The 25,854-nt window shown below is 43.3% G+C and overlaps 1 protein-coding gene across 1 annotated transcript in view; it reads right to left on the bottom strand.

Annotated features, from left to right (window-relative positions):
* LOC113029742 (NLR family CARD domain-containing protein 3-like) overlaps nucleotides 1-25,287 on the bottom strand; it is a 97,783-nt gene extending 72,496 nt beyond the window's left edge. Inside the window, exons 1-7 of the mRNA XM_026180733.1 lie at nucleotides 25,035-25,287; nucleotides 24,376-24,428; nucleotides 13,794-14,078; nucleotides 11,158-12,991; nucleotides 4,872-5,045; nucleotides 4,498-4,671; nucleotides 4,209-4,313 (exon numbers count right to left, since the gene is read on the bottom strand). Coding sequence (XP_026036518.1) covers nucleotides 4,209-4,313; nucleotides 4,498-4,671; nucleotides 4,872-5,045; nucleotides 11,158-12,991; nucleotides 13,794-14,078; nucleotides 24,376-24,428; nucleotides 25,035-25,066 — 2,657 coding nt within the window. The 5' untranslated portion in view covers nucleotides 25,067-25,287. The remainder of the gene's footprint in view (nucleotides 1-4,208; nucleotides 4,314-4,497; nucleotides 4,672-4,871; nucleotides 5,046-11,157; nucleotides 12,992-13,793; nucleotides 14,079-24,375; nucleotides 24,429-25,034) is intronic.
* Nucleotides 25,288-25,854: the final 567 nt, after the last annotated feature.

The raw sequence follows: 25,854 nt of genomic DNA, 5'->3' as shown, positions 1-25,854 counted from the left end.
GGTGTCACTGCAGTTCGTCACACTGCACACGCACAAACACAAATGTCAGTGAAAAAGACGGCACAGCACGGCAGTGCAGCGTGTGATCTGGACACAAGCGATGGAGGCACAACTTGTAGAACTTTGGAAAGCTCATCCGAGCCTTTTCGATGTGGCTTCACAAAATTATCACGACCACAGCAACCGTGAACATAGTTGGATTTACATGCTGCTCAATCACAGCTGCCTGATCATGTTTTTCATTAGCAATTTAGCAAAGTTGATGGTGGTGGTGTGTCTGTGTGAGTGAAAGACAGAGAGGGAGAGCGAGCGACAGATTTTCTGTTATAACCTTCATTTTATGGACGCACAGTGTGAGCACTCGGGTCGATCAGAGCATCGTGAAGACGTATAGTGAAGACCTGCATCGTGACCTATGAACTTCTAACCCCTGCGAGTCAATCGTGCAGTTTGAAAATCGCACAGTGTCTGCCCAGCTTTAGGTGTACATGTTTTCATACAGAACAGACTGAATGTTATCAGCACACAGAAATCACATGAACTTGTGTATTAAAACATTTCAGTGGATTATCCACCAATAAATGAGTAGATTTCGGATGTGTTAACAAATGAAAGATTAGAAAGAAGTCTTCCTCACGTGCCTCTCAATCTTTCACCTGTCCTCAGTATTATTTCACCTTTCATACAAAGCATTTCAGGGTCAGGCTCCTGTGTATGTAGTCCATCTCCACCATCATTCTTCATCTCGCTCGCTTAATTAAAACATGATACATTTACTATCTGTCCCACAGTCCTGCCTAAGGTCATCAAGCTTTTCAGTCTGTAACCCTTTCTCATTTCTCACTTTCTACATCCTCCACTGCTCTCCTCACATCTTAGCTCCGCCCACCAGAGATGTGAGCAGAGGAGCCAAGGGAGGGACAGAAGAAGAGAGGAGTCATAGAAACAGGTGTCTAACAAAATCAGACGCCCTCACTTTGAAGCCACACTGGCACAGCTGGAACATGAAGGGTTTATTACTGCTCAACTACAGCTGGATTTTTTTCATCTCACATGCAACAGTGCTTCTTTATTTAAGTCTACTTTTAATTCAATTTTTAGCATGACTTATCATTTCTCTGTGGATTTTAACCACAGTTCTGGTTATTAAACGTTAATAATGATTTAACTCTTTTGATCAAGCTAGGCCAACAGTTTCTCCTGCTTCCAGTGTTTGTGGTAAGCTAGGTCAAATGTGTTCTAGCTTCTTATGCCCCTATCACCGATTCCAAAATACTACGTTTCACCACACTCCAACCACATTTCACTGATCCAGTCACAAAAAAGACCAAAAAACATGAGGAAGCTCAGAAAGACCTTTTACGGCTTAACAGGCTAGGTCTGTCTCTGTACAGAGACCTGATCTGAATCAGGTTGAAAGAGAGGAAGAGGAGTTTCCTTAAAACAACTGCACCATTAAACATAGAGATCTATCCAGATGATGAATAAAAAGTTAGCCAGTTACGACTAATGTTACTGCAAACAGACTCCTTGGAGAGCCCCTACATAAATATCCATGTACTATCCAGCTAGACTAGTGTGTCTGTCCCTGAAAATGTGTGATTGTTCACGTCTCATCTGCAGGAAATAAACAGGAAGTGAGTGAAGGACACATAAAATGTTTCCTCTTCTTCCTCCTCTATCAGACATTCTTCATACCTGAGAGTTTCCAGTCTCCAGCCTGGATCCTTCAGTCCATCATCCAGCAGCTTCATTCCTGAGTCACCTGGATGATTGTAGCTCAGGTCCAGCTCTCTCAGACGGGAGGGGTTGGAGCTCAGAGCTGAGGCCAGAGAGGTACAGCCTTCCTCTGTGATTAGACAGCCTGACAGACTGCAGACACACAAAACAACAATCCATCTGTCAACAATCATTTTCTGTTTGTCACATATAATAACATCTATTCATTTACATCCACAGTGTAAGGTAACAGCCTCCAATATCAGAGTGAAAGCCCCAACAATCAGACAATCCACTGTGAGCAGCACTTGGTGATGGTGGGAAGAAGAACTCCCTTTGACACAAAGATCCTCCCAGTGAAAACAGGCTCCAGGAGGAGCATCTACCATGACTGGTTGAAGGGTGAGGGGAAAGAGAAGAGATGAGCTCAGAGAGACAAGAACAAAACAAACTAAGGAGAGACAAGACAAAAGTTAAGGACATGCAGTAGTGACATATAAAAGCATCAGGAGTGAAAAGAGGGGAGAAGAAAGCAGAAGCCAACAAACAGCTGCAAACCTGTGTGCTTATTACAGTAAACACAGCAGTCTGTTCTGTTTGACTAAACTGATTTATTGTGTGTCTGTAGTTGTGTTGTGAACTGTGCTGGGCTCGTCTGTGTCCCCGTTTAACAGAACAGCATCTTCAAGACACACAAATGCTTCCAATGTTTCAGTTTGACGAAGCCTGGCTTTGCCCATCGCTGCTTTTAAAACAGTGTTTGTGCTGCTAAGGACATCTTGTATTGGTCTCATGTCATGAATGGGAGTGTTTCAGGAGGCAGACTGAACCTTTGATGAGTTTGGTGTCTTAAACTGAGGAACAAAAGGACACGAGGAACAAACTAAAGAGAATCTAAAAGAGGCGTGTTGCAAGTTCTGTGAGGTGCTTTCGTGATATTTAATGGATCGGATTACATTTTTTATTTTTCTCCGATATCCGATCCAGTAATTTAGGTCAGTATCGGACCGATACCGATACGTAATATCGGATCGGTCCATCTCTAATTTTTACACAGCTGACTAAACGTCAAACAGAAAACTGATTAAACAGAAGTATGAGACAGTTGAGAATTTACGCCAGTGTCCTGTTATACTTTAGATAGCAAGGAGCAGACGGCTGAGTTTATTAAACTCCACCGAGACAGCGGTGACGCTAATCAGAAGGCTAGACCGTCCAATTTCACGGCCGTTTACTTCCGGCCTACCCGATCTTATGAGGACCCGGCCCACGTAGACCGCGAAGGCTGGGTCCTCAGGAGGATGCAGCCCATGAATTTGGACACAACCAAAGTTTGATGTGTTTTTTTGACTTGAAGCTTTTGGGGATTTGGTTTTATTTGTTGTTCTATACACTGTGAAACAAAGCTAGAAGCCACTGTGGAACAGTGGGGGACTCAAACCCAGGACCCAACCTGCTCCAACAACAGTCAGAAGGATTTTATTAAGTCTCATTTTCTGTTCATTAGGAAAACATCAATAATGAAGAGCACATGTTTATAGAGGCACATTCAGACCAATGACAACAGTCCATTCACACTGACCTCCACCTTTTTAAATGTGAGTAAACACATCATGGTTCTGGTGCTGATGTGGTATCTGGGACAGGTGATGATTTTGAACTCAGTCTGAGGTTTGATTACATTGAACCTGCACTGCTTTCTCCTGTTTATGACACATTTATACCCAAAGTCTCAGCTGGATAACAAAGAACGAGGAAAAACAAATTTGTTGAGACAATTGTTAACAAATGTGGCGAGAGTGTTGAGTGATGTTAACACAGCTACACAAACACCTCAAACTCATCATTATGCTCAGTGTCTCAATAATGGCATACTGAATAGAAATAAAACAAAGATAAATATGTTGTAGTTAACCACTATAATGAATCGGAAAATACAATAACATGATTCTAATAACAGCCTCACTTTGTAAAGAGTCTGACTTTGGATGTGTGTTTGTGGTGCAAGATGTGGGTGAAAGTTACACAGATTATGGGGATAAGAGCATCTTTAGGCCTGACTGTGATCATCGTACCTCCAACATCTCCTCACCAAAGATAACAACTAAATCAGTATTAGCTCAATAACATTTCCTGCAGTTAAAGTGCAATTAAATGTGGACATTCACTTTTAAACCTTGTGTCAAACAATAAAAAATAAAAGTCTGAGTATTATTCTTTATGCACACAGCTTATGTTACGAGTCTAATATTCTTTAAATCAAACTGTAATGAATCTACTGTAAAACATTTCAGAATACAGACAGAATATAAACAGACAGAAACCAAGCAAGGAGATTTAGTGGATGCAAGGTTACCTGTTTATACAATAACATAATTCACATTTCAAATGATCATATGTGGAAAAGTTTGAATCCTGACCTGAGAGTTTCCACTGCACTCTGTGAACTCTTTAGTCCAGTGGACAGAAGCTTCACTCCTGAATCCTGCAGGTCAGAGTTACTCAGGTCCAGCTCTCTCAGACTGGAGGACTGGGAGCTGAGGACTGAGCACAGAGCTTCACAGCTTGTCTCTGAGAGGTTACAACCAGTCAGTCTGAAAAAAAAAAAAAAAATCTATAAAACAAATATGAACGGAAAGGTTGTTAATATATTTCACAATATTAATTCTTGTCTTTCTATTTTAAAAGGAAACATTAACAAACTAAGATACATCATCATATGGATGAACTTGGATAAAATTGAATTGGTCAGTTTTGAAAAACAAAAATTGATCTGACCCCAGAGTATTCAGTTTACAGTTTAAACTTTGTAGTCCAGCAGACAGAAGCTTCACTCCTGAAGCCTGCAGGTTTCTAATACTCAGGTCCAGCTCTGTCAGACTAGAGGACTGAGAACTGAGAACTGAGGACAGAGCTTTACAATTTTCCTCTGAGAGTTCACAGATGTTGAGTCTGAAATTAAAAACATGAACAAAGACTGTTGTTAAAATGTAATAAGGATGCAATAACTAATCCTGTAATTTAAAGAATCCTTATTGTTTCTTGCTGAGCAGGTTAGTAAAACTTTACTTCAACTTAGAAATGATTAAAAATGTGACGAAAAAATCAAAAATGCAAACAAAACAAAAAAAGAATACAAATTCTGATCTGACCTCAGGATATTCAGTTTGGCATGTGGACTCTCCACTGCATCAGACAGAAGCTTTACAGCTGAATCATTGAGGCTGTTGGTACTCAGGTCCAGCTCTCTCAGACTACAGGACTGCGAGCTGATGACTGACAACAAATCTTCACAGCTTTTCTCTGAGAGGTTACAGCTGCTCAGCCTGCAAAAAACAACAAGAACGAGAACAACAAAACAATATCTATTATCAAATATAATCACTTTATATGATGAACCTAGGTAATCAAATGAGTACAAATGAGTACACTACAATGCACAATTAAATAAAAAAAATGTTCAAGAATTTAAGTGTAACAGAAGAAAAATATTTCAAATTAAACACAATTATTCCAATGTATGTAAATGGAAACCAGTGAAGACCAGGTTGATTTAGTGACAGTAGTTCAGTGTCTGCTGGCACAGGCCTGTGAGTACTGCAGTATTACACTTACTACAGTACTGCTGGTCACTTTATTAATTCTAATATGTGTGATTACTGTAAATGTAGTTATAAATAATGTATCACATCCTGGACTCTCATTTCATTTTCTGTCTAAAAGCTGCTTTGGCTCATTCCCCTTTAAAGCCCCGCTCTCCCTAAAGGCCAACTTTATTTTGATTGGATGATTTCATAAAGCACGCTGAAGGGCAGTAGCCAGTTATCATGAGCTCCATCTCCTCAACCTTCTGGTTTAGAAATTATAAGAAACTGTATACCTCATAAAAACCCGTCTTGATCCATGCTCAATCATCCAGGTTAGTAAATCCCAAAAGTTGATTCTGTTCATCTGGACGTAGCGCTTTCAGTGGGAGAAACATTTCGTCACTCATCCAGGTGACTTCGTCAGTCTCAGCTGACTTCTGGTTTCCAACCCTATAAAAAGTACATTTGCATAATGACTGAAACCAGCCCACTGAAGGAACAATAAGGCTGGGAGGTCAGTTCCTTGACCATTAGGTTTGAGTCATTATGCAGATGTACTCTTTATAAGATTGGGGAAAGCTGCAGTCAGCTGAGCCTGAAGAAGTCATCTTGATGAGTGACAAAATGTTTCTCCCGCTGAGAGCGCTACGTCCAGATGAACAGAATCAAACTTTGGGGGCTCATAAAATCATGATTAGAAATCTTCTCAGATGTATTTTTACATTTTAGATCCACAGCAACAAAGTTCACAGCAGGATGTCTCTGTTCAGTAATTATTATGCCCATTACCTGCAAACTGTGAGGTACGCAGGTAATGTCAGGTAAACGCTAACTGTCTGTAACCGTTCCTGTTAAATGTGTGTAAAAGAAATAAGCTGAAATACAGAGACTGGATGGATCTGTGCTTTGACTTTGACACCAAACATTTCTTCCTGTTAAAAGGGAGTTTTTCCTTCCCACTGTCGCCAAAGTGCTTGTTCATAGGGGGTCATGTGATTGTTTGGTTATTCTCTGTATCTATTACTGTACGATCTACTGTACAATATAAAGTGCCTTGAGGCGACTGTTGTTGTGATTTTGGCGTTATAAATAAAATTGAATTGAGTTGAATTACATCCCATTTCAGGTACCTGGAACCTGAACCTTCTCTGGAAACCTGGGACGCTGGAGGGTTTCTCTTGCTCTCTCTCTGCTCATCCTCTTTCTTTCTGCTCGCATGATGATTTCCTGGTTGAGTTTGTGAAGACTTTTGCTCACCCCATTTCCGAGGGTAGTTTAGGGAGAAAGTTACTGAATCTCCGGCAGGGCCGTTACAGTGTGGCCAATTATGATTTCCCAACAGGTACTGCTGAGGCAGGCTGGCCGGATCAAACTCTGCAGGGTCTGTTTTTTCCATCCATCTGCTTCCACTTATCCTTTTCAGGGTCACGGGGGGCGCTGGAGCCTATCCCAGCTGTCATAGGGCGAGAGGCGGGGTACACCCTGGACAGGTTGCCAGTCTGTCGCAGGGCTAACACTAAGAGACACAGACAACCGTTCACTCTCACATTCATTTCTGCATTCACACCTATGGGCAATTTAGATTGATCAATTAATCTATCCCCACTAACTGCATGTTTTTCGACTGTGGGAGAAAGCCAGAGTACCCAGGGAGAACCCACGCAATAATGTGGAGAACATGCAAACTCCACACAGAAAGACCCCGACCTGATGGTGGAATTGAACTCAGGACCTTCTTGCTGTGCAGCAACAGTGCTAACCACCGTCTGCTATATTTTTTCAGTCATTAAATCAAACCATGAAAGATCAGCTTGCTTCTCGCGATGAACCTGTCTGTTTTCGATTCCACATCAGGGTCTGCCCACTGGAAAGTTCAGGGATAAGGGTGGAGGATACTCACACAAACAAAAAAACCCAGATTGCAACTCCAAGTCTCTGTGCTAGTTAACCAGACCTTTCAGGCTCTTGTTCAATCAGAACCTCATGGAGTCTGAGTTAGCGAGACAGTTAAACATCCCTCTATGCACCCTTAATCCGCCCATTCCCACTAAGTCATTAAATAACAGAGTGTCCCCTCACATAACTCACCGCACAGAGCCTGTCACCCCTGGCCAGTGGCGTGCACAGACATTTTGGGGGGCAAGTGCTCCAGGGGGAAAAAAGGGCACTTTTTGCATATGTGGAAAACCAGCCACACATTAGCAGAAAACCACTGTTTCTGGAATGATCTCCCCTCAGTTTTTGGGTAAGGTATATCAGGCTGACATGGGCCCACATTGCAGCACATTGAAACGTATCTGTCATTGCGCTTTATTTTAAATGTATGGATGTGTGTTGGATCTGTTGGGTATTGTAAAGCTGCTAACTTTGACATTATGTGATCGATCTGTTCTTCCTCATTGTGGTCTTCAGAGAGCACTACATCAGTGTCTGTAGGCCTAACTGAACCTGTTGCTGCATTGGTCGCGGCTTCATCTGTTTCTATATCTCCCTCTTCTGCTATGCTGGTAGATGGCATAGAGCTGCTTCCCTGCTGTGACTGACTACAATGGAACAATAATAATAATAGTAGTATTATTATTTATCATAATAATAAGCTTAAACAGATAGTTTTAATAATAACCCATACTGCAGGTCTTGTAACATAGAAATAACTTTCGTAGGTACAAAATAATAGTTAGCTCAATGCCTGCTGATTAAGTTCATTAAAAACTAAGTGTGAACAGCTTTTAAGATTTTCCAATAGAATTAACTGCAAGGAGCAGGTTACATTAAAACATTAAAATAGAACCTGACTCTGACCTTTCATCTTCATTTTCCTTTGCTTTCATCCAGGAGAGCAGAGAACTGCTTCCCTGGGCTGCCTGTTGTAGATCCCTTTCTTTCTCCTTTCTCAGCCTCTCTTTCCTAGGCATTATGCTTGCTGAAATTAGTAAATAAATAGACCAAAATGTATGAGAACGAATAAGACTGACTGTGGTCATTACAAGAACAGGGCAGAATGGTCGTTTTTACAGGCAATTGGGAACCGCCTATTTTTCCTTTAGCAAATTAATGTGTTAATGTTGCCAATATGTTATACCAAAAAAAATTAACATGTCTAACCAGTGCTTCTTAAAACTTTTAACATGCACCACCCCCAACACCGTACCCTTCAAACTACCAATAACAACGTCACTGTTCTGTCACAATCAGGTCACAACACAGTGCGTAAATGTCTGCGAGCATCGCTGAGTCAGTAACAACCAGTTAGGCTAAAGACTGCATCTTTAGACAGTTGGACGGTGTTCTAACGTTCTCACAGGAGACACCTACTAAAGACAGTCAAAGACATTAATTTCAATCTTACCAAAGTAGGACAGTAGTTGACGTTAGTTATGGAAAGGCTAATCCACAAAAACGGAGAAATGTCCATAATTCTATTATTCATAATCATGTCAAGGTTTTAGGTTTTTCTGCAGTTCCATCTCTAAAAAGTGTGATGTCTTCCCGTTACTGACTTCAGTTTGAAAACTTTGTATTTATTCACAGATTTCCGTGAGATCATCCTAAAATTTGTAACGAAAAATGGGCTCAAAAGAGCCCTCTGCCTAACGGCATGTAGCCTATAGCATAACGTGATATTTTCAATAGTGTATGCAAAAAGGTCGGAATTGATGGAGAGTGGGGTTGCCTAAATGGTTTAGGTTACATTTTAAATGTGTCGTTTTTTTGTTTATCCATATGGATGGATGGAGGGGGCAAGCTGGCAAAGTTTGTCATGTGCAGTTTCTGACAGGCTACTTCACAACAAAACAATTGCAGGTTGGTCTAAGAGGGCAAACAGAATAATTTCACTCGATTCATGGGTTACCTGACTGGTTGGGAAGGGAAAGAGCTGCCGTGTTGTCCGCCGTGGCTCCCAGTCGCTATAGTTAGCCTACTATGCCTACTCCAAGTAGTCCTATGTCATGCCGCTGCTACACGCCTCACAACAAATGAACTGCAAGCGTGTTCACGTGACACGGTGACAGTGAAAAAGTGACAGGGTTTGGGTGTCTTTGAAGAAGGGGCACAAATCAAGCCATTATTTTCACACCTTTTTAAATCGCGCAGCTTTAAAAAAAAAATCACGTCTTTCAAAAGGGCACTTTTTTGGACTGAGGGCAAAAGGGCAAGTGCTTCAGCACCACCTCGTCTCTATCTGTGCACGCCAGTGCCCCTGGCCATCACAAGGAAACACTTACCTTTTTTGCTTTTCATGCACCTCACAAACCACTCATACTCGGGTTTCCTTGGCTAGAATTACATAACCCACACTTAGATTGGTCAGGTCAGAGGGTAATCAGTTAGAGTCTGTTCTGTCAAACTGCCTTGTTTCCGCCTGTCCACCGCAACCTGTGGAACCATCAACCAACACTGAGACTGTTTTAGATCTCTCCTCTGTCCCCACCAAATGTCATGATCTTCAGGAAGTATTTAGCAAAAGTAAAGCGCTTTCACTGCCACCTCACAGACCACATGACTGCACCATAGAACTACTCTCTGGCTCCACCCGGCCTTCTAGCTGGCTCTATAACCTGTCTAGACCTGAGTGTGCGGCTATGGAAAAGTACATTAAGGAATCCCTCGGTGCAGGCATAATCCAACGATTGTCATCTCAAGTTGGAACTTCTTTTTTGTGGGGAAAAAGGATGGCTCTCTCTGCATTTACTTCAGGGGCCTCAGTGATATTACCATCAAGAATAAGTACCTATTACCTCATTAGCTCTGCTTTCAGGCCATTTCACAGTGCCACAGGATTTACAAAACCCCACCTCCACAACACTTACCACTTTTTCATGATTAGTTAACAATGTCCTCCGGGACTTCCTTGACAGGTTCATATTGGTGTATGTGGATGATTTCCTAATTTTTCCCAAAACCTGCGAGGAACATCAGTCTCATGTCCATGCTAATTTTCCAACGTTCGCTGGAGAATAAACCTTATGTCAAAGCAGAAAAGTGTGAATTCCATTCCTCATCAATAACTTTTTTCGGTTACATTTTGGCACGGGGGCAGGTGAAGACGGATCTGGCAAAAGTGAAATCTTTCACAGAGTGGCCTACCCCTTGTACCCATTGTAGATTCCAGAAGCATCTCCAATGGGTTTTGGGATTAGCAAATTTTTATAGACGGTTTATTTGCAACTATAGTGGTAGATGCACCACTCAAGTCTCAGCAAGCATCTGAGACCAAGACCCATTTCCAGAAACCTACCACAGAGCCCACTTCACCTTCAACTTCACTTGCACCATAGTTCACAGTTCATGTTAAAAATTCCAAGTGTCAAGTTCCTGTGTGTAAATAAAGCCTTCACGTCTAGTAATATTCAGGTCCGTCACCTTTGTCTGTATTTTGGGTTCACCATGTGTTTCTGGCCACACCGAGGTAACAGATTTATATTTGAAAAACAGAGAGACATGGGGGATTGCAATAAAGATGAGACACAAACCAGACCTTAAAATAAGAACATCTGAAAAAGATGTAGGTGCAGTCTGGTAGCTCAAGTATTTGCTTTAAAAAAACAGAGTTAAACTCCTGGTTGCTGGAGACAAGTGAACAACTTGAATATAATAAACCTGTCAGAGGGGCTGAAGGATCAGAGCTCATGTTCTTATTGGCTGGGCCTGGATTGTACTTTGATTAGAGTTAAAGACAAAAATATTTCAGAAATACTGACATGTCCTGGTGGAGTGAAATATTTAAAGTATCATATTTGACTAAGTGACTATATTTAATTGTTCTTAAAGGCAGTGTTATTTGAACTGAGCACCTCTGATTTATTTCCCATGATTTTAAGAATGAAGAGATGAGTTCATATTTACTTACAGAGCTTTGTTGGAGGCTTTGACCACTGGCAGCAGCCTCAGAAGAGCCTCCTCTGAAGCAGAGTATTTCTTCAGGTCAAACACATCCAGATCTTCTTCTGATGACAGTAACATGAAGACCAGAGCTGACCACTGAGCAGGAGACAGTTTTTCTGTGGACAGACGTCCTGATCTCAGGGACTGTTGGATCTCCTCCGCTAGAGAACGATCATTCAGTTCATTCAGACAGTGGATCAGATTGATGCTCTTCTCTGCAGACAGATTCTCATTGAGCTTCTCCTTGATGTACTGGACTGTTTCCTGATTGGTCCGTGAGCTACTTCCTGTCTGTGTCAGCAGACCTCGTAGGAGACTCTGATTGGCCTGCAGTGAAAGACCCAGGAGGAAGCGAAGGACCAAGTCCAGGTGTCCATTTGGACTCTTTAAGGCCTTGTTCACAGCACTCTGGTAGAAGTATTTCTCTGCAGATTTAACTTCTTTTTGTAATTCTGGTTTTCCAAACAATTTTCTTGTGTCAGAGTTCTTGGAGGTTGTTTGTTTGTCTTCCATCAGATTGAGTCCAGAGTTGATGAAGCTCAGATGGACATGAAGAGCAGCTAGAAACTCCTGAACACTCAGATGGACAAAGCAGTGGACTGTTTCTTGGAACATTTCACACTTATCTGCTTTAAAGATCTGTGTGAACACTCCTGAGTACACTGAGGCTGCTCTGATATCGATGCCACACTCTGCCAGGTCTGATTCATAGAAGATCAGGTTTCTTTTCTGCAGCTGATCAAAAGCCAGTTTTCCCAGAGACTCAATCATCTTCCTGTTCTCTGGACTCCAGTGTGGATCTGTCTCAGCTCGTCCATCATACTTGGTGCCCTTTGTTTTTAAGAAAAGCAGCAAAAGGCGTAGGTACAGCTCTGTGAGGCTCTTAGGTAGATCTTGACTCTCTCTGTTCTTCATGGCACACTCCAGAACTGTAGCAGTGATCCAGCAGAAGACTGGGATGTGGCACATGATGTGGATGCTTCGTGATGTCTCAATGTGGGAGATGATCCTGTTGGCCTGCTCCTCATCTCTGAATCTCTTCCTGAAGTACTCCTCCTTCTGTGGGTCAGTGAACCCTCTGACCTCTGTCACCATGCCAACACAGTCAGGAGGGATCTGATTGGCTGCTGCAGGTCGTGTGGTTATCCAGAGGCGAGCAGAGGGAAGCAGTTTTCCCCTGATGAGGTTTATCAGCAGCGCATCCACTGAGGTGGACTTTCTAGGGTCAGTTAGGATTGTAGTTTTGTGGAAGTCCAGAGGAAGTCGACACTCATCCAGACCATCAAAGATGAACACAACCTGGAAGTCTTCAAAGCTGCAGATTCCTGCTTCTTTGGTTTCAGTAAAGAAGTGATGAACAAGTTCCACCAAGCTGAACTTTTCCTCTTTCAGCACATTCAGCTCTCTGAAAGTGAATGGAAATATGAACTGGATGTCCTGGTTGGCTTTGTCTTCAGCCCAGTCCAGGCTGTATTTCTGTGTTAAGACTGTTTTCCCAATGCCAGCCACTCCCTTTGTCAGCACTGTTCTGATTGGTGCTTTTCTACCAGGTGGGAGTTTAAAGATGTCTTCTTGTCTGATGGTTGTTTCTGGTCTGTGTGGTTTCCTGGATGCTGTTTCAATCTGTCTGACCTCATGTTCATCATTGACCTCTGCAGTCCCTCCCTCTGTGATGTAGAGCTCTGTGTAGATTTGATTTAGAAGGGTTGGGTTTCCTGCTTTAGCGATGCCCTCAAACACACACTGGAACTTCTTCCTCAAGACAGACTTGAGTTTAGGCTGACACTTCTGAAGAGTATCTGAATCAATAAAGGAAAAAAGAAGGAAAAATACAAATCTGGTCAAACCTGGTCTGATGTACTTTGCCCTTTGTTGAGCCTATCATACGTTTTAGTTTTTAATATACTCATTCTACCAGAAATTCATCAAAAAAGGGGCTTCAGGAATTCCTAAATGTATTTCCTGAAAAAAGCCACGTTAAATGTTTTGAACCTCCACATCTGCATTGCTTTGCAGCTTTTCATATGTACCTGATGCCAACATGTGCAGGCTAAACAGGTTTCTGCTTTCTGTGCCTCTTCTCCAAACTTTGTAACCAAAAATAACAACATTGAAGTGTCATAACGTTCCCCACTGCTATGTTATTTAAAGAAGCATCTGAGAGAGATTCAGTAATTCACATTTAATTCTTCTCGTAATTTACAATGGCAAAAGATAATGTAAACCCTTTCTGGCCACAATTTGCTTTATTATATGTAAATGTGGCATTTTTTTCATTAAACATTTAAGTCAAATGACCGATGCTTTTCTTTTTTAAGGCAATCAGTTTGCATGGTTTTTAAAAGTAAAGAACACTTGTGTTTAATTAAACACAGCTCACATTAGATCTAAGTAGTTTCACGGGTTTATGATGATCATCAAAATTCCTCCATGTACTTCAGAAAATATATTTGCAGGCATGTAACAAATCCAAACATTCGTCGTAGAATGACGTTCTTGCCCTCTCCTTTTTCTTACAATGAATTCTGAGGTTTCACTTTCACATCTCAACAAACTGCAAGGTGACCATTTTTATTCATGGTATATGATGCATGACCTCACCTTGTTGAGCAGATGGATCAGATTTCAAACGCAGTAGAGAGAAAAGAGATGGATCTTTGATCTGAAGATGTTTGATTGTTATCTTGCATGCTTCGTCTCCTTTTTTCCTCACTGTGTCGATGAAGCTGCGTGCCTTGTCTGCTCTGGCTAGGTTCTTCTCCAGTATCGATTCTTTCTCCAACTCACGTAAGACACCATCACTTACAAGGGCCCCAAGGAGCAGATTAAGGATTTCTATTGTTACCCTAGAGACAAAGTCTGACCGCACCCTGGCAAGCTCCTCCTCTACAGGAAGAAGAAAGAGACATAAACATGCCTCTCAGTCGAAATCATGTGAAAAATATAGTGGAACCCCGACTTACCAATACCCCATGTCACGAAAAATTCACGAAGGCACTGAACGGCAATATTTCTGCCCGTGGTACGGCAAAATGCCCGTGTATTAAAATCTGCTGGCTTTGATTGGCTGAGCCTACAATGCCCACAATGCCTTCCAAATCACGTGACAACCCCTTGGCTTCCGTACTCGTGCTTCGCTGTTCCACTTGAATGACATATTGTTGTTCTAGTTAGCAATCAGCCTATAGCCTATTGTTCAGCATCGCCTCACTCAAAAGGCGCGATGGGTGCTTTGACTTACAAAAGACCCTTGGGAACGGATTAATTTCGTAAGTCGGGGTTCCACTGTATTCTAACTTTGTTCAATTAACACTTCATCATCTCATCAACAAATACTAAATTTTAGGGTGTGTAGGGGTAAAATGATGCCAGCTTAAAATGAAACTGAAGAAAAAATTGAAACTGAAAAATAATATTGTAACCGATACACAGATGATCTGTATTGCTATACAGACGGGCAGGTATACAGGTATACTCTGAACAAATATACATATATAAAGATGAAGCACTGTGAGGTAAACAGATCTACAGAGTGCTATGAAAATATCTACAGTAGTGGAAGCGTAGCTCTCTGAACAGACTATAACAGTGTACACACTATAACAGAGACTACACCATGTCAGTGTCCTAAAACTACAGCAGTAACCAATGTGGTCAATGTTGATAATGAAAGGATCATGGTCACTGGGAGGAGGAGTGTAGAAGGATTAGGTGAGTGTGGATGGAAAGGTTCAGCGGGGACTGAGTTCAGTGGGTTAACAGCTGTGGGGAAGAAGCTGTTCCTAAACCTGCTGGTTTTAGTCTGAAGGCTCCTGTAGCGCCTCCTGGAGGAGAGGAGCTGGAAGAGTTTATTGGCAGTATGAGAGGAGTCCCTGGCTGTGTCCCAGTTAAGAGACTGCACGCTTGAAGTACGCATTTTAAGTGCGGTTACGTCACCGCCACGCGACGACGGCTGTCCCAATTCGAAGTGTACTTCAAATGCATACTCCAAATGCGCCGTCGATTTCCCCAAATATCAAGCGTGGTCCGGTGCACGCTTCGTGGTCCCATATATCCCACAATTCATAGCGCGGCGGTGGGTGTGGAGAATTTTGCCGCAAAATACGGCAGAAGGGAGCGGCCGAAGAGGTTGTTGTTTTTTTTCAAACTTTATTGAAATTATAAAGCGAACAGTCAGTCATTCCAGTTCAGTTTGTACAGTAGACATACAAGGCAAATAAGAGTAACAATATACAGATGTGAAATAAGAAGGATAAATAAATAAAGGATAAAAAAAGAAAAAAAGAAAAAAAAAAGGGGGGGGGGGGGGAATGTGACAGACTTCATAACAACTTTGTACCGTATTTTCACGACCAAAAGGCGCACTGTGCTAAAAGGCGCAGTCTCAGTTATGTGTGCCATTACTGTATTTAACACACACATAAGGCGCACTGGATCATAGGGTGCATACAAGTACCGTATGCGTATTTAAAAATAAAGCGGGAGCAAACCTGAATTCGGTACCTTACTCACAATTTTATTACCAGTAATCGTCATCATCAACAACACACAAGCATACAAGTGTGGATATCAGCCACCTCCTCTATCTGCCGGTGGTGCATACCGTGCAGGGGCCTGTCCTTCCATGATGGTTCCTCGTCTCCCTCCTCTTTCTTGGGTTTCTGTTGCCTGAGGTATTCACTGAGCACTCGGTCAGTTGGGGCCATCTTCCCAATGTATTCTTGGATGTTCGTTGTCTCATCCTGGACTGTGGTGCTGACACTCACCAGTCCCCGGCCCCCTTCCTTCCGCTTAGCATACAGCCTCAGGGTGCTGGACTTGGAGTGAAACCCTCCATGCATGCATGCATGGTAAGGAGCTTTCTTGTCTTTATGTCAGTGGCTTCTATCTCCTCCTTTGGCCAGCCTATTACCCCAGCAGGGTACCTGATCATGGGCAGGGCGTACGTGTTGATGGCCCGGATCTTGTTCTTACCATTCAGCTGACTCCTCAGGACTTGCCTGACCCTCTGCAGGTACTTGGTGGTTGCAGCCTTTCTAGCGGCCTCTTAATGGTTACCATTTGCCTGCAGGATCCCCAGGTACTTGTAACTGTCTCCTATGTCTGCAATGTTGCCTTCTGGTAGTTCAATCCCCTCAGTTCTGACTACCTTCCCTCTCTTTGTTACCATAGCCTGGTAGTGTGGATCAGTGAATCGATGTCTCGTTCACTCTTGGCATACAGCTTGATGTCATCCATGTACAGGAGGTGGCTGACAACTGCTCCGTTCCATAGTCGATATCCGTAGCCAGTCTTGTTAATGATCTCACTGAGGGGGTTCAGGCCTATTCAGAACAGCAGTGGGGACAGAGCATCTCCTTGGTAGATCCCACACTTGATGGTGACTTGTGCTATGGGCTTGGAGTTGGCCTCTAGTGTTGTACGCCACATCCTGTCACGGCTGCACGGCAGTCGTGTGGTGAATTGAGAAAAGGATCCAAGATGCAGGCACTGACTGGGGTGCGAGTGAATGTTTATTTGCAGAGGTGATAAGGTGACAAAAACAGGAGGAGCAGAGCGGGGAGTAAACCAACCTAAACTGGGGAAAACTAAAGAACTCAACTTAAACCAAACACGCACGGGAGGAGGAACAAAATCCAAATCCAATCCAATCCAAAAAGGCCCAGACGGACAAATTCAGGGGGCCGACACGGAGGCCGACAGCGCCGGAGGCCAAAACAGTTCAGTTCCGGGGGCCGACCGCGTAAAAGGCAGCGGCAGTGGGGCAGGTCCAGAGGCCGGCCACGCAGTAGGCAGTGGCGTGGAAACAGTTCCGGGGGCCGACCGTGCGGATGGCAACAGCGGCGTGGAAACAGTTCTGGGGGCCGACCGTGCGCACAACAGCGGCGGTGACAATGCAAGTCCGGAGGCCGGCCATGGTGGCGAAGACGCCCAACATGCGGCCTGGCAGATGACCGACGATGTTGAGGTGGCAGCTGGGGACCAGAAGGCTGCGTGGCCCCCGCAGTACCAGGTGAGAAGGAGGCTGGACCAGACGAGGCAGAAGCAGAGGCTGGACCAGACGAGGCCGAACCAGACGAGGCCGAAGCAGAGGCTGGAGCAGACGAGGCCGAAGCAGAGGCTGGACCAGACGAGGCCGAACCAGACGAGGCCGAAGCAGAGGCTGGAGCAGACGAGGCAGAAGCAGAGGCTGGACCAGACGAGGCCGAACCAGACGAGGCCGAAGCAGAGGCTGGAGCAGACGAGGCCGAAGCAGAGGCTGGACCCGACGAGACGGTAGCTGAGGCTGGACCAGACGAGACGGTAGCTGAGGCTGGGCCAGACGAGGCTGAAGCGGAGGCTGGACCAGGCGGAGGCGAATCCGAAGCTGAACCAGGCGAAGCGGGTGAAGCTGAAGCAGATGCTGGACCGGGCGACGCTGAGGATGCTGAAGCTGAACCAGGCGAAGCTGAGGATGTTGAAGCTGGACCAGGCGAAGCTGATGAGGATGCTGGAGCTGGACCAGGCGACGGCGTGGGTGAAGCTGAATCAGGTGAAGCTGAAGCCGGACCCAGGCGAAGCTGAAGCCGGGCCAGGCGAATCTGAAGCCGGAAAAGGCGAAGCTGAAGCCGGACAAGGCGAAGCTGAAGCCGGACAAGGCGAAGCTGAGGCAGAGGCTGGTCCAGGCGAAGCTGATGAAGCTGATGAGGAGGCTGCTGCGGGCGAGGATGATGAGACCGCAGCTGGCGAGGATGATGAGTCTTGGGGCTGGACGGGCTCCTCGGGCCCTCCAGCTGACAAAGCAGGAAGCTGGACGGGCTCCTCGGGCCCCCCAGCGAAGACAGTCTCAGAACCAGTGGGCACCGGAGCCCCTGGCACACACAGGACAGAACCAGCAGGTGCGGGGTCCTCTGGCAGAGACAGAGCAGAACCAGCAGGCGCGGAGACCCCTGGCAGAGACAGAAAAGAACCAGCAGGTGCGGAGACCTCTGGCAGAGACAGAACAGAACCAGCAGGTGCAGAGACCTCTGGCAGAGACAGAACAGAACCAGCAGCCGGCACACGGGCCTCTGGCAGAGACACCGGTAACTGAAACTGCGCAGGGCACTGGCTTTGCTCAGGCAGCTCTGGCACGGCGCAGTTCTTAGCTGGCGTCTTGGCCTCCAGGGGTCCAGAGTCGGCTGAAGGCAGAAACTCAGCCTCTGGGGAGGCCCTGGGGCGAGTAACAGTCTCTAAATTAGCCAGTTTCTGAGAAACTAGAGTGGTTTTAATGGGTTTGTCTCTCCGCTTAAAATGGGTGCTAGGAACGGGATTCAAAATGGGTGGCACAGACACAGCCTCCAGTATGGAGGGGGCGGGTGACCGGGCTAATGGAATAGATGCAGGCTGGGCTAATGAACTGGCTAAAGGCTGATGTACTGGTTGAAGTGAGACTGGAGTTGGTGGTGGAGTGGATGAAACACAGTCAGTTACTGTTATGGATGTTTTGAAAATGCCAACTTATATATATATATATAATCATAATAATCTGGCAATACTATAATATTGGCCATATTATATTTACATTGCCACAGTGAGATGACTTTAGAGCTGGGCGATAGAACGATAACGATATGTATCGCGATATAACTTTTACTCGATAGAGAAATTAAGCTATCGCGATAGACCTCGCCGCTCTTGTCCTCTTAAAAAAAAAATAAAAAAAATAAAAAAAAATAAAAGTCAGCCAATCCAAATTAAGTAGAGCAGAGCCGAACCAATCACAGCCGCAGCGTCACGTCGCGTGACTTGTTACGTACAGCACAAGTGCCAAGCCTCACGTGTGTTTGTTTGGGAAGCAGCCAGCGGGTAATGGAGGAAATGAGTGTGCCGACTAGAAAAATCAACCGGGCGTGACTGAAGAGAAAACAGATGATGGTTCCAATGCCGGAGAGATTGTCGAACGGAAGAGCCATAGAAGTTCCGTAGTGTGAAGGTATTTCGGCTATTTCAAGTCTGACAAAAAACAGAGTAGCGTGCACTGTAAATGTGCCGAAAGCAAGTCTGGAAATACAATATACTGGTGCATGCGTCACACTGTGCGCCACGTTATTGTTTCGGTGAAATGAATTTCTACAATACTGTTAATTCTACTCTCTGCAGTGTTTAAATGCTTACATATACACACAGTTACTGTCCCTCCACACATACGACTCGGTTCTGCTTCTGTGCCCCAGCTTTGTTTACTTTTTCCCACCGAGGCTTCTAGACTTCTGATTGGCCAACATTTCTGCACGGTTAGGAATCTAGCTCCACCTGCTGCTTTGGCATGTTCATAGCAGCGTTTTCCTTCATTTCTGCCTTTATGTGTGGACGGGATTATTTTTTAAAACGAAAACGGAAAATCTCCGTTTTCAAAAATACCCGTGTACGTGTGGACGTAGCCTCAGTCTCTGACTGGAAGCGCTAATTCGTCATTCGGCTTTTGTCAGACTAAAGTAACTGTTAAAACTGTTTGAAAAGCTCAGCTATACAACAAGGAGAGATTGAGAATTTCCTTTTAGTTCTCAGTTTATTTGATATTGACAAAAGTTAGTCAGTTTTGTCTGTTCTTCTGTAAAACAAACTAAGATTTATTTTTAGAATTAATATTTTGTTTCTAAGTGGAATTGACAATTTAGTCTGTTTCGTTTGTTCTATTTTGAAACTTAAACGCTTTAGCGGCTGCCTTTTGTGTAGTTTGCAATATTTGCCTTTATTTATCTGAAAAAGTCTCATGTTCCTTAAGTACATCTACCCTGTTGAACTTATTATGGGAAATAAATATTTAAATAAAAACAAGCTGCTGATTATTTCACATTTTACTTGTGAGCAACGGCACATTTAAATCTTACAAATATAGTTATTTGGCTTATATTGTGATAGATATCGTTATCGCCTGAAATGAAAAAACATATCGTGATATTAAAAAAAATGTTATATCGCCCAGCTCTAGATGACTTTAGTCTCATGAACAACATTAGCTAATTGTTATTTACTAACTAATCTTAAATGACTGTTCAGCACAGAAATGAAGCCCAACAATCATGTTTACAGTCCCGTGGTCTCAGCCTCAGATACTCAACTAATCAAAGTGATGTCATGACAAAAATGAATGACCAACAAAACAAAGCTGTATGTAACGTTTCTCGCGGTTAGTATCATGGTTGCTAGGCAACCTGAACAGCGCGACGAAGCGTATACCGTCCCATTTTACAAGCCTCTCACTTCCGCACTTCTCGTACTTATAGTATGCACCGTACGTAGTACGCGTAGTGCGGGTACTTCAAGCGTGCAGTCTCTTAATTGGGACACAGCCCCTGAGAATGATGCGTGCTCGGCGTAGAAATCTCTTCCTGTGGACATCCTCAATGCCAGGAAGTGGAATCCCTGTGATGCGTTGGGCGGTTTTCACCACCCGCTGCAGTTCCTTGCGGTCAGCAACAGAGCAGTTCCCATACCAGACTGTGACACAGTTGGTCAGGATGCTCTCTATCACACAGCGGTAGAAGTTACCGAGTATGTCATTAGACAGGTGATTCTTCTTCAGTGTCCTCAACAAAAAGAGGCGCTGATGGGCCTTCTTGACCAGGCTGGAGGTGTCAGTTGACCAGGACAGATTCTCAGAGATGTGGATCGCCAAGAACTTGAAGCTAGAGACCTGTCCAACAGCTGTGCCATTTATGTAGATGGGGACATGGGGGTCTCTCTTCTCTCTACTGAAGTCCACAATGAGCTCTTTGGTTTTGCTGGTATTCAGGAGCAGGTTATTGTCAGCACCACACAGCTAGGTGCTTTACCTCTTCCCTGTAGCAGACTCATCATTGTCACTGATGAGACAGTCATCGTGGTGTCATCTGCAGACTGGATGATGGAGTTGGATCCATACTAAGGTCTGCAGTCAAGGAGGAACGGGCTCAGCATACAGCCCTGTGGAGTGCCAGTGTGAGTGTGACAGTGGTAGAGCTGTTATGGCCTGACCTAACATGTTGAGGTCTGTTGGTCAGAAAGTCCATGAGCCATGATCCAGCTGCAGATGGAGTTGTTGAGTCTAAGATCCACACGTTTGGTGATCAGCTTGGAGTGAAGAACTGTACTGAATGCTGAGCTGAAGTCAACTAACAGCATTTTTGCATAAGTATTCTTGTTGTCCAGGTGTGAGAGTACACAGTGAAGAGCTGTGGATACAGCATCCTCTGTACTCCATTGTTTCGATTGACAAATTGGTGAGGATCCAGTGTGGGGGGCAAGCATGTCTTGAGGTGCATGTCCTGTAATGCGTCAGGGCCAGCAGCTTTTTGAGCTTTGTGTGATGGAGAACTTTGCTTTGTGTAATGTTATAAATACTTGGATAATCCTCAGAGTCTCTGGACTTTTATATAAAGATATTATATTCAGTCCTGTAGAAAGTTATATACTTAAAAATATATTATTCTCTCTGGTTACTTTGGTATAAATGACTCTGAATCACTTTATGGTAAATAGCAAGCTATTGGCAAAAAAAAAAAAAACTGTGAAAGAACTCCAGATCACAAGTCTGTAGTTCGACATACAAGTGACGGCCTTTGACCTTCATCAGTTTTTATTTAATTGTGTCAGAGAAACTCAAACGTGCAGCTGAGTACATCAAGTGTTTAAAACAGAAGCTGTGCAGGTCTGAGATCAGCAGCTTTGTAAAACACCAGGCTGAGGTCCTGTTAGTGCTGATATACAGTGACACAGTTACATTTCAATTCAATTCAATTTTATTTATATAGCGCCAAATCACAACAACAGCCGCCTCAAGGTGCTTTATATTGTACAGTGGATTGTACAATAATAGATGCAGAGAAAAACCCAACATTCATATGATACATGGGTGATTAATCCTTTTGTTTTTTTGTCTTTAACTTTATCAATAAAACAGCTGCAGCTTTCACTACAGCACATGTGGTACTTTAACCTTTGTACTGTTTTCATCAGTTCATTCTGCAGTTAACATGTGAACATGTTGGATGATCTGTCTGCTGTCACTGGGTGGTGCTGAGGTCTGAATCTGAGGACAGCTCCTGTAATCACAAAGAGAACAGAACCATCGCAAACTGAAATATAAAGTTTATCTCAAATCTGAAATAAAGCTGATCTTTCTGTCCTCACACACCCAGGATATGAAGCTCTTCTCTTACATTTCTTTAGTTCTTCAGCTCTGCTGACATACGAGCTGTTTATTTTTTAAAGCCGTATATGTTAGGATGCCTGGGTCGTTGACCCAGGGTTTTGAGTTTATTATATTATTTATCATTTCTAGTCTTTGGTTTCTTTGTTAAGTTCTGTCTTATGGTTTATGTCTCCCTGTGTCTAGTCAGACTCTGTGTCTGTAGTTCAGTTTGTGTTATGTTTCCATTTTTACTTTGAAAGTCCGTGTCTCATGTAAATGCGTCTGGTTTTGCTTCCTTGTCTCGTCAGTTCTGATTTGCCCCAGCTGTGTTTCCCTCCTGTTACCCATCCCTGATTGCTCCCTCTGTGTATTTAAGCCCTGTGTTTCTCTGTGTCTGTGTTGCGATCTACCCTTATCCACCTTTATCTTGCTGTGTGGTCTGTGTAAGGTTATTTTGTGTTCTCAGTTTTGTTACCCTTTTTGAGTTCAGCATTAAAGCTGTTTAAGTTCACGTTTGTCTCTGGAGTCTGCACTTTTGGTCCTTTTCCTGCCTCCACACAGCCGTTCCATAACAGAATGTACCAACAGATTTTCCAATATAATGTTAACCTTTGAGTTGTTGGTGCTTTGTGAATGTGAATCTCCATACATGAGCAGATGGAGCAGGTTTCAGTCCTGGTTCAGTCTGCTGCTGCATCGTGGTCACCAACATACAAAGGTATCATAACAAATATTAATGCTTTTAATTGATGCTTTTTTTTTCCCTCTCAAAGGATGTAAGCTGTACTGCACATGTAACTTTGTGAACAATACCTCAATAAGAATGATTCAGACTGTTTTATTTAACCTGAATATTTGAAACAAACTTAGTAAAAACAATACACAGAGTCAGTGTTAAAAATGTAATCAGTGGAAAAATTAAACATATATTTTAACTTAAGCTGCCAAGCAGAAGTATTTGGTTTGAGTACATAAATATTAGGCTTTGCTATTTAATACATAATTAATGATTAGTGAGGGGTTACTAAAGTGCAAGCCTTTTTTAAAATATGTGTTGATATCCTTACAGATGTGGCAAAAGAGTGAAAACATGCTGCTGTTTGCACACATTTAATAATCAGCTCTGCACAGGAGCTGCAGCAGAGTGCAGCCTGTTGCTCTTACAGTGTAATACTCATAATAAAAGTACAGTAACTGTGGTTAGTTACTGACGGAGCAGCCCGGTGCGTTTCTGCTCATTTCGTTCACCTGCATAGGTTAGCTAAACAAACTTTACAAAACAAGCTCATCTTAGCTTAGCTAGCTAGCTAAGGATGTTAGCTACAGATTAGCTTACAAACACCTTTCACTTACCAAAAATATTGTGGCGGCTCTCAGGTCCTTCTGTCAGGCAGACACTGAAGAACACCTGAGTCTGTCAGTTTGAAACAGTCGGTAAACGCTGGACCTCCTCTCAGCGTCCCCGCTCTATGTGCCATTCAGAGATACGCAAGTTTCTTCATGACTGCGGCTGCTGCAGATATTAGGTCGTCCATGATTTCTACAGTCACTGGTCACTGTAGAAATCATGGACAGAGCAAATATATGTGGCTCTTAAGCCCCGCCTCTCAAGTGCACCCTCAGATGCCAAAGCAGTGCCAGCTAATTGAGGCTGAAAAAATAACTGTACGTGGGAAAAACACGATGTAAGTGTGAAAACATGGTAGTGAGTGAGTTTTTTCTTTAAATTTCTATATTTATGTTTTTTCACTATCATTTCACTTTCAATACATTTGTTTCAGTTTCAATATTTTTTCAGTTTCATTTTAAGGTGGCATCGTTTTAACCTCATATGTGGGTTCAAAGTACAAAAAATTCCAGTTGTTTCTCTGCCAAACTCCTTAGACTGGAAGTTCTCATGTTGTATTAATGTCCCACAGAAAGATTAAGGCAAAGATTAGGACAGGTTACAACTCGTGAATTTTATGTACTTATCACAGTTACAAAAAAAGAATCTGCCTGAAGTCTATACATCCATACGTCTCATCATACAAAGCACTGATCTCCTACCTGCTGATGGAGCTGCTTTGGCTGGCTGTTCTTTAGGTTCTTCCATCATCTTTCTATAAAAACACGAGAAGATGATTTTACCAAAAGAAACAGTGAACACAGTCTGGGTGTCACATCATATGAATTTGTGTCATGGTTTAGTGTACGGGCCACACACACTGAAACTGATCTGTGTGAAAGAACACATCGATGACATGTGAATGTAGTGATAACCTCATCATAATAGAGGTTTTTACTTTTTCACATATTTGTTCAGTATAATGATTAAATAATCTGACAATACAAACCTAAAATACTTTGTTCCCTGTCTGCGACTTTGTGCGTCTCTGCTGTTAGTGCTTACAGGAAGTTTTAAACTTAAAATCCTTCCCCACATATGTGACTGTGGTCTCTGGGGCCATTATCCTGAAACACTGGGGCTCAGCCCTGAAAGCTTTGCTATCTTCACCTGATAACAGCAGCTGTTTAAAGTTATTGAGTTTGACAGGGAAGTGAATGTAAATGTGAGACACTGTGTGCTCACAGCTAAAGGCTGCAGTCAGCTGTGTCAGAGCGTCCAATGATCCTTTAATAAACACTCAGAGCTCCATGTTGATGAAGCTGTCATGTGTGAGCTTGTGAGGCTCCTTTAAACTGGCTCTGCTCTGTCAGATGCTCACCTCTTCTTCACTGTCTCTGCTGCACTCTCCATCTCCTCCTCTCTCTCTCTGCTGTCCTGTTTAAAAAAAAAAAACAAATCAGCGTTAGCCAATCAAACTCTGTGCAGATGCTGCAGCTACAGCTGATATGTCATTCAGCTGTTCATCAATCAGCTTCTGCTGCTGTTTATTCTGCTCTTACTCTGAACACGTGCAGATCTAGGAAGATTTTCTTGGGGTGTCAAAATCAAAGCGTTTGTTTTTTCAAACACACGTGCAGGTGTTACATATGGTTTAAATGATTCAAATGCAGTAAGTATACATGTTTCATATATCGTCTATAGCTGAATTATGTTCTGTAGCCTACATAATTAAACACTTTAGATGCATAGAATGTGAATTTTGATTTTATGTACTGTATATGTCACAGCATCGCAGTGTGGATGTGGAGAAGAGAGGACCCAAAAGCAGGACTCACAGGTGGTGAAGGCTGGTGTTTATGACAGAATGACAGAGCCCGAGATGGATGACTGACTGGAAGACCAGCTGAACAGAAACGACACATGTGGGACTGACAAAGACACTGAACTGGAGGACACTCAGGACTTACACAGGCTAATTATAATGATCAGGGTTCATACGCCTTTTTCAGGGTCAAATTCAAGCACTTCTTAAACACTTTCAAGGTCCCTTTTCAAACTTTTCCAGCACATCCCTCCCTCGCCGCCAAAAAAAAATGCATGTTTCAATTCACATCACCTCAGTAAGACCATGTGAAAATTAAGACAAATCATCCTAGGTGAACTTAAACATCTTTGTTCCCCTTTTGTTAAGTGTTGAG

Source organism: Astatotilapia calliptera, chromosome 9, assembly GCF_900246225.1.
Source record: "Astatotilapia calliptera chromosome 9, fAstCal1.2, whole genome shotgun sequence".
NCBI lineage: Eukaryota > Metazoa > Chordata > Actinopteri > Cichliformes > Cichlidae > Astatotilapia > Astatotilapia calliptera.
The sequence above is the reverse complement of the archived record's forward strand: the minus strand, read 5'-3'. Positions and strand labels throughout refer to the sequence as shown.